Raw genomic sequence first — 9,116 nt, 5'->3', positions numbered from 1 at the left:
GCTGTAATTTCTTCTCACCTTTACTTTGGGGTTCATTTTGGTTTTAAAACCTTTTCTACAATCTCAATTTTTTTTTCCTGAAAGTGGGTGCCATATACAAAAGGTGTCACTAATACACAGATTTAAAATGTGCCTCCAGAGACGTGTTTCCAAGTGGCACTGCATTCCCTTGGCAGAATGTCTGCTTCCTCCCTCCCCATTGCTTATTTACTTAAGTGAGAAAGAAAGCAAAAGATAGCAAATGGAGGGCGGAGGGTGTGCCTGGAAAATTCCCAGGAATAAACAACTGACGAGCTGTTGCCCCCCAAAACAGATAGGTCCTAGGGAAGACAATGATTTCCATGTTCAAAGACTCTTTTTCTTGCACAAAGTTGGAAGCTGGTTTATTGTGTCCCTTCCTCGGTGCTCAAGTCACAGTTAACAGGACAAACGCACTGCTCAGGCACTGTCTTCACAGCCGACGCAAGGAGACGGGGATGTGTTCCCCTGTAGTCCAAAAGCAGTGAAATTAAAATGCAGAAGGGGACCTGAGAGATTTCCCCGTCCTGGTCACAAAGCACATTCCCAGATTTCTAGAACATCCATGAAGATCTCTGCATTTGTTTTACGATGTCCAGAACTATTAACAAGGTTACAGAAGTTAGGTCACAAGTTGGGAGATCACGCTTTAGGTAGAAATACAAGGGTCTTGGGGGCTGTCTCCTTTCGCATGAGTAATTAGTAACATTTGGTGTGTCTAGTTTGAGGAGGAAAGGTCTGGTGCTACCTAATTCTGTGCACTTGAAAGGTATGGTGACAAATATCGACCGCACTGGATACCAGGTGACAGCAAACATGTTAAATGAATGAGTTTTACAAACAGAAACTGGGAGGAGCTTAGGACAGCAGGGAGATTGCCGGTCTGGGAGCAGGAACACCCCTGTTTCCTCCTGCCGATCCCTAGCACAGTGGAGACAGGTGACAGCAGGCCACCGGCCGCCACCTCCACCCTTCCCCATTCCCTGCCCCAGGAGGCTGAACCCGTTAACTGCATCACCCAAGCCCCCCCCCCCCCGCCCCCCCCGTGGGCTCAGCCTGGGGATGGCAGGTGGGAAATGGAAGGTGGATGGTTAGTTCACGCACCTCAGCTCCTGCTTTTGCCTCATTGTCCCTCCTGTTTTCTCTTGACCCTTTCCACCCCTAAGTGGGACCCTTACAGTTTCTTCGTCTGAACCATCTGGGGTGGATTCCATTTCAGCCAGGCCTCTGACGGATACAAATGGCAGCCAGCTTTAGCCACCTGGAAATGGATTTGGAGCAGTGGGGTTGAATTCTGAACCTCTGCTGGCCTCGGAGTCGAGTCTGGATTCTAAGACACTGTTGCGTGGGGAGGTTAAGTGATGCCCACAGGCCCCGGGGCCTAGTGGCCCGCTGCTCTAGCTCACCAGCAGGTCAAGGACACCTCAAGTGGTCTTGGAGCTACTGCTCAGAGGCTTATATTCAATTTAACCACCAAACATATTAACACATGTGAACACTTGGGGATAAAAGAGCTCAACCCCCATTTTTTTTTTTTTTTAAATGAAGGTCTTTTTTTTTTAAATGAAGGGCGCCTGGGTGGCTCAGTCGGTTAAGCGGCCGACTTCAGCTCAGGTCACAATCTCGCGGTCCAGGAGTTCGAGCCCCGCGTCGGGCTCTGGGCTGATGGCTCAGAGCCTGGAGCCTGTTTCCGATTCTGTGTCTCCCTCTCTCTCTGCCCCTCCCCCGTTCATGCTCTGTCTCTGTCTCAAAAATAAATAAAACGTTAAAAAATAAAAATAAATAAATAAATAAATAAGTAAATGAAGGTCTGTTGGGGGCACCTGGGTGGCTAGGTCAGCAAAGCCTCGACTCTTGGTTTCCCCTCAGGTCATGGTCTCACAGTTCCTGAGTTCAAGCCCCACATCTGCTCTGTGTTCACAGAGTGGAGCCTGCTTGAGATTCTCTCTCTCTGTCTCTCTCTCTCTCTCTCTCTTCCTCTCTGCCCCTCCCCCGCTCATACTCTCTCTTTCAAAATAAATAAACTTTAAAACCAAAAAATAGTGAGTGAAGGTCTGCTGGATTTTTTTTTTTTTTTTTTTTTAACAGCCATTTGACAAAGGGGTAAAGTGATCCCATGGTGACGTAGTGAAGTCGGAGTCCAGACTTCACTGCATCCGCGGAACTGTCCCCAGGCCGGGGCGCGGGGCAAGGAGTGTACTGACTGCAGGAAGAAACCTAGAGGACTTGAGGAGGACGGAGAGCGGGGGGACGGAGTGGGCAATGACAGCCACAGTCTTTCTTATTTAGATATTTTATGTATATATTACATCCAAGTATGACAGTCGTTTGTACCATTTCCCAGGGGAGACAGATGTTCCCAAGGCCAGGCAGGGTGCAAGGGGTGGGGGGGATGGGTGGGAGGCGCGGGCAGGGGAGCGGGCGGCTGAAGGGCGGGGCTGGGGGGCCCGCGCTCACAGAAGCTGCAGGAGCTTCAGGGACTGGAGGAGCGCCCCCGGCTCGGCCGCCGCCAGATACTGGCAGCACAGCCAGTCCTCCAGCTCCACCCCGCGCCTGCGGTCCGCCGCCCGCTCGGCAAACTTCATCATCATCAGGGCGCGCTTCATGTCGATCCAGTTGTGCAGCGTGCCGCACAGCACCTCCTCCGACGTGCCCGGCTGCTCCACCAGCTCCCGCCGCGGCCCCCACAGCAGGCACTGCAGCACCCGCTTGGCCTCGCCGATGCGGATGCGCTTGATGGGGTCGGCCTCCAGCAGCAGGTGCGCGAGCTGCTGCAGGCCGGGCGAGTAGAGGGACAGCGCGGGCAGCGGGGGCAGGTCCTCCTGCCGGTAGTCCTGTTCCCGCAGCCGCGCCCGCACCTCGAACGGGTTGGGCTGGTGGAGCAGCTCATAAATGAGGATGCCCGTCTGGAACTCATCGAACTTGCGGTACTGCGAGGCAGACACGATCTCGGGGGCCAGCCGGGCCTGGCTCTTCTTCTGCTGCAGGTTGGTGGTGCCGCCTGGCTTCTGCTTGGCCTTCAGGAAGTTGCTGATGATGAGCCGCGGCAGGTACTTCTCACTGGGCACCCCCTGGCAGGCGGGGGAGGGGGCGGGGGCGGGGGCGGCGGCCGCGAGAGAGGCAGAGGGGCACGCTGCGGGAGCCCCAGCCGGGGAAGGGGATGGGGCGGCGGGGGAGGCGCCGGGGGAGGCCTGGGGGGAGCAGTGCACCAGCAGCAGGTTCTCCAGGCACAGGTCCCGGTGGATGATGCCGTGCTCCTTCAGATGCTCCAGCCCGTTGCAAAGCTGCAGGAGCAGGAAGCACACGCGCCGCTCGTAAACCTCAGGCGCGGACTGATGGCTGGAGGCGGAGTCCCGCACAAAGTCAGAGGCCGTCTGGTGGGGCACCTCGGGGGTGATGACCACCACGCAGTCCTGCTCCTGGGCAGGCGGGTGTGACGGGGGTGCAGGCAGAGGGTCCTTGGGTGCGTCAGGAGAGGTGAGCATGCTGGAGGGCACCGAGGCAACAAAGTGGCCGCAGTCCTGCTGGATGTTGAAGTGCACGGGCACGGAAGGGCTGCAGTAAGGGGCTGCTTTGGGCTCGGGGGTCTTGCAGATCTGCGGGCGAAAGGCAAAGTCAGGTCAACGGTGGAATCCATCATCCTCAACAAACGGTGTTGGGACATTTCGGATAGCCGCTTGCAAAAAGAAGTAAACCCTTACACCGGACACACAAATTGCCTCAACGTGGATCACACTTAGGTGTAAGAGCCCCAAATATACGTTTTAGAAGAAAACCCAGGACAGACTGTTTGAGACTTGGGCTGGGCAAAGATTTCCCAGATGCCACACCAAAAGCATGGTCCATAAGGGGAAAAAAAAGTCGGTAATTATCAAAATTCCTAAGATACCATTAAGAAAAGGAAAAGACAAGTCATAGGCTGGAGAAAATATTTACAAAACACCTATCTGATGAATAATTTTTAAGTAAAATTTAACAAAAACTCTTAATGCAATAAGAGAATGATAAACTACCCAATCAAAAGTGGACAAACTATATTAATAGGAATTTTACCAAAGAAATACGTAAATGGCCACCAGCACAATAGTCACTGGGGAGGGGCGCCTGGGTGGCTCATTCGGTTGAGTGTCCGACTTCGGCTCTGGTCATGATCCATCAGTTTGTGAGTTCGAGCCCCGAGTCGGGTTCGCTGCTGTCAGCACAGAGCCCGCCTCAGATCCTCTGTACCCCCCCATTCTCTGCCCCTCCCCTGCTTGTGTTTTCTCTCTCTCAAAACTAAATTTTTTTTTTTTTTTTTAAAGTAGTCACTGGGGAGATGCAAATCAAAGCCACAGTGAGGTATCGCTTGATGCCCACTCAAATGTCTATAACAAGAATGACAGACAGTAACAAGTGTCCATGAGGATGCAGAGAAATGGGAGCCCTCCTACATTGCTGGTGGCGTATAAAATGGTGCCATCACTTTGGAACACAGTTTGGCAATTTCTTTAAGAGTTAAACATAACATGACGACGTGATCCAGCAGGAGTGGGGTTCCCACAGGACAACGTGGCACCCTATCAGTAGGAACACATCTGTCTGCCCCTAGTGTGTGCTAGAGAAATTCTCAGGAAACCAGACAAGCGTTTACACAGGCAGTCAACCTTAATTCGCATTCCTTGAGCCCTACAGCGGCCACCTGACCACGGACGTGTTTGGCCACTGGGGCGCTTTGCTCCCTTCTTGGGGAATCTCAGGGACAGAAGCGGGTCCTTCTAGGCTGTGGCCAAACTCCCTGAGACTGCCCTAGTTTCCAGATCCAGGTAAAGGTGCAATGTTGGTTGCTGGCACGGCTTGGCGAGCCAGACGTTTTATTGGAGCTGCTACATGGAAGCCACGCACCTCTTTCCGAGGATGAGTCAGAGAGAAAACAGAGGGCTCTCCAGGGTGAGGGATGCCAACCCACGGCACCCTCTGAACACCCTATTATTGTAGGAATAAACAAGCAGGTGAGTTGGAGCTCCTCTGGGGAATCCCCACGACCATCGCTCTCCGGCCTCTTCAACATCTTGTATTAAGACAGCACCAGCCACCGAGGATCTTTAGCCGTGGTAATCCTCTTCTGGCTGCCACGCAGCTGCTCAAGCCAGACTTGTAATGGCCCTCTGTCAGGCCTCATTTTCCCCGTAATTACAAGGAAAGGGACAGAAGATGGTCTGTGGTCTCCCCTCTCAAAAGGATACAGTGCATCCTCAGCCATGCGTTATAGGAAGGTGAGGATCGTTGTGTAATCCTGCAAAGAAAGGCACCTCGCATCTGCCTAGAACATATCATCCCACGAGCAATCCAAAATAACCCTTCAGGCTGCCGCGGTGCCACACGCGAGTGATTGATTACAGCAGCGTTTACAAAGCGCCACATTGCTAACAGGTGACGTTTTCAGGAGTTCTGCTGCAAGCATCTTTTCACAGGCATTTATTTAGATTGCAGCTATACAAACCTTCTTCTCAGCCTGAAACCTGAAATAAGAGAGTCCAGCCTCTGAGGAAACTTTTAAAATGATAATTAGGAGGTGAAGGAAGGCAACACATTAGTAATCTATTACAGAGGTAAAACAGAAGTAAAACGCAAGTGCATTTTCCCCCAGACATTGCTTCCTAATACACTAACAAAAATGATTCTGGAACACACATCTAAAGGGCATTGTTGTGGACTCCCCACTGTAGCCCACCCAACTGTATTTGGTTTTTACATGGCAGTCTTCTGAAACACTATTAAACGAAAGGGAATGTGTAGCCTTCAAAATGTAGTCTCGTGTATAGATGCCAGCCACTGTTTATGGCACTGTCTGCTGTGCCCTCTGTGGCTATGTGGGCCACGCATTGCTGAGGTCGGGGTCACTCCCTTCCCCGTGAGAGCTTCTCCACCACAACACACACCTACCAAACTCTTGTACGTGAGACACTGCCTACTAAGCATTTTTCACACAGTGTCTCATTAAATCTCAGACAACCCGATGAGACAGGATGAGGTAGACGCTTCTACAGAAGAGTTGAAACAGAGGCTTCGAGGGGTTAAATTATTTGCCCAAGATTGTACAAGGGAGAAGTCTCCAGGAGTCAAAAGTATGGGCTTGGAAGTGAAAAAGACCCTGGCTTAGATACGAACTCGAACTCGGCAAACCCTGGCAAGTTACAATCGATTCTTGTTATTTTGCAGTCGTTCTGTTAAGTAGCCACAAACACGGAATGAGCGAATACTGAACCACTGCTCCTAGGGGAAATATAGGGCGAAGTTCTTGCAAGCGTCTGTTCGTAACATTTTTTACCAACCGGCCAACACCTAACCTTGCTTTGTGTGTGTTTCTGTTTAAAGATGCCTTATTAGCAGATACTGTGGATTCATGAACACAGAACTCCCGCAGACGGCACTGGAACTCACGCCTAAACGAAGCTCACCCAACACTCCCCCAAAGGCACATGACAGCCTTCTTGTGCTCACGACCACTAGGCAGGACTTCAGCGCTCAGCTTGGTCATTTCCAACTGTGAAATCATCAACACAAGGCACAAAAATGTGAAGAACGAGACAACGAAGAGACCACAAAAAGGACACCTGTTGACAGGGGAGAACCGAAACAAGAAGCCAGAGCCTTGCCTTGTTCTACCTTGGCTGGGAATTCGCATGTCTGGTGACCCAAGTTTCCCCCTACTCTGTGCATTTTCAGGGACCACAAAAGGGCCACAAATTATGATTTGGGGTTACAAACGAATTTTAACAAGTGAATTCAAAAATACGGAATCCACAAATAGCGAGGATCCACCTTATTTATCTCAGTCTAATTTCTCCTCTGCAGTCCGGGCAGCGATAGGTCCTTTCTCCCAGGGCCACTGTGAGCAGCCAGGGACACAACACAGGTGTGGCTCTCAACACAGTGACTGGCCCACAGTGAGCCAGAGAAGGTTGCTATGGTGACTGCTCTGCTGGTCTGGCTGTAGCCATGTGGTGAGGCAATCCAGAGCTGGCTTGCCAGTTACTGTACAAACCTGGGGGCTGCAGCTGTCCAGGGCCTGGGAAGGGTTTCCAAGGATTCCTTTTCTCAAGGGTGTCAAAGGCCTAGGCCCAGCAAATACCGCTGACAGTTTGCACAGAGATGTAAATGAAGGAGCAGAATAAATGGGGACAGGGCTGGATGCATTTTAAATTCAGCGAGCTAGTCCTCTGTCAGGACCCCCCTGCCCCCGATCTGAGAGTCAGTACAGCGCAAAGGTGGGGGTGCCCCCTGCGGTCGTTTCACAGTGCGGGATGGTGGGTGCGGGTAGAGGAAGGGGGGAGGACAGGGAGGCTTCTCCACCCTCACCCCCTCCATTTCATTTTCAGGGAGTCTGAGCTTGGGATCTGGTGCAAGACCACACAAACCTTTGGTTCAGCTCAAATTTCAAACGTTTTGCTGGGCCAAGTCTCACTTTCAACTTTGGAGCCACAGCCTCGTTCGTGGTTAAAAATCTGGGCTAAGTCACGTTCTTTAAATAAAGAAGGCCCAGCTGGCTTAACACAAGTCCCTAATTACCGAACTGGAGTCCTAGTTGACCGAGGAATAAAGCAGATTCTAAAACTCACACACAGCTGATGATTTTTCCCCCCCACCACATAGTCACGGAGCAGGGCTACAAGAGCTGGCTTTAATCTCCTGGCTGCTGCAGGGCGCTGAGCCCATAAACGGAGGGCCTGGCATTTAGTGCGAGCAGGTGCGAGCCTGCTTTTGTTAATGGGGACTCGCGAGCAAGGCTCGCGCTTACCAGGCACAGATGACATGAGCTCAGCGCCGGAGTGGTGGCGTGGGCGGGGAGACCGCTCTGTCCCTCAGATTACAGATGACTGTATTCCGTCTAGACTGCAGCGCTAATGAAGTACAACAGCTGCACGTGGGAAACGATGTTCCGAGAGCCTCTGCCCCACAATTACCCGGGCCAGGCACACTTGCGAATCGGTATTGTTGTTCCCCAGATTCTGAACACTGGATGCTCTTCTCCAGATTTCCTTTTCATGTTACAGAGATGGTCCTTGGGCTGCCATGTCTCCGGCAGAGTCAAATAGGACACCCGGGACTCTCTTCCTTAGAGGGCTGGGGCCTTGTGTCCCCACTTCCTTATAGCTTACATTTCTAATGAAATGAGGAACAATGCTTGTTTTTAACCTCCTCCAGGAAAGCCAGATTTTCTGCATTGTTCTTCAGAGAGTGTGGCTAATTCTTCATTGTTCCAGGAGGTCCTAGATCCAAGCGGCACATGACAATCACTTAAAAATATAAAAACCACGGGCGCCTGGGTGGCTCAGTCAGTTAGGTATCCACTCTTGGTTTGGGCTCAGGTCATGGTCTCACGGTTTGAGAGTTTGATCCCCGCATTGGGCTCTGCACTGACAGCAGAGAACTCTCTCTCCCTGTGCCCCTCCCCTGCTCTCTCTCATGTGTGCTCTGTTACTCTCTCTCTCTCAAAATAAATAAATAAACTAAAAAATATATGTGAAAACCAGAACCCTTTACCCCGAGGTTCTGATCAGTGGCCACCTAGCTCCTTAGTTCCCAGAGCAGGATGACATCACTTTCCACCCCAAGGCAGGAGGGAGCAAGCTGCTTCCACCAGGTCCTTCCTTCCTCAAAATGGAGAGGCACTGAATGAACCCAGTTCCAGCCCCAGGAGCCAGGTGACAGTGGCTGATGCCCTTGACCTCAGGGAGGGCAAGGGAAGGCTGGCTCACTGATTACCTCCTCAGGTTCCCTGGGGCTAGCAAAAGCAAAGAACCTCCTGTAAGACACCTCCAGCCCTCAGGCTTCAAGGAGCTCACATTTCCATTCCTTTCATTGGTTGGGTCCACACCCTGGATCTGGGCCAACAAAGACGACCAGAAGCCTGGCTTCTCAAGTTCAGCTCACTGGAGAGTGTACTCACTTTCCCTCTACTGGATGGATACAGCACCATCGGAACAGGAAGGGGAACACTGGGATTGTTTCTTTTTTGTTTTTCACTGTGCTTGGGGAGTGGCAGAGCAGGATCACTTACTAAGATGGGTTTTGATAGAAAGAGACAGTGAAGTTCAAGAAATCGACAGACTCTCAGT

General features: G+C 51.7%; 1 protein-coding gene across 4 annotated transcripts in view; it reads right to left on the bottom strand.

The window, feature by feature from the left end:
• Positions 1-1,828: 1,828 nt before the first annotated feature.
• The window catches only part of PRAG1 (PEAK1 related, kinase-activating pseudokinase 1), a 52,116-nt gene continuing 44,828 nt past the window's right edge, over positions 1,829-9,116 (bottom strand). For all 4 annotated transcript variants that reach the window (XM_060653114.3, XM_060653115.3, XM_060653116.3 and 1 more), the window contains one exon: positions 1,829-3,614. In XM_060653114.3, coding sequence (XP_060509097.2) covers positions 2,472-3,614 — 1,143 coding nt within the window. In that variant the 3' untranslated portion in view covers positions 1,829-2,471. The remainder of the gene's footprint in view (positions 3,615-9,116) is intronic.

This window comes from Panthera onca, chromosome B1 (assembly GCF_046562875.1).
Source record: "Panthera onca isolate mPanOnc1 chromosome B1, mPanOnc1 haplotype 2, whole genome shotgun sequence".
Lineage (NCBI taxonomy): Eukaryota > Metazoa > Chordata > Mammalia > Carnivora > Felidae > Panthera > Panthera onca.
Note: the sequence above shows the minus strand (reverse complement) of the source record. Positions and strands in the feature narration are given on the sequence as shown.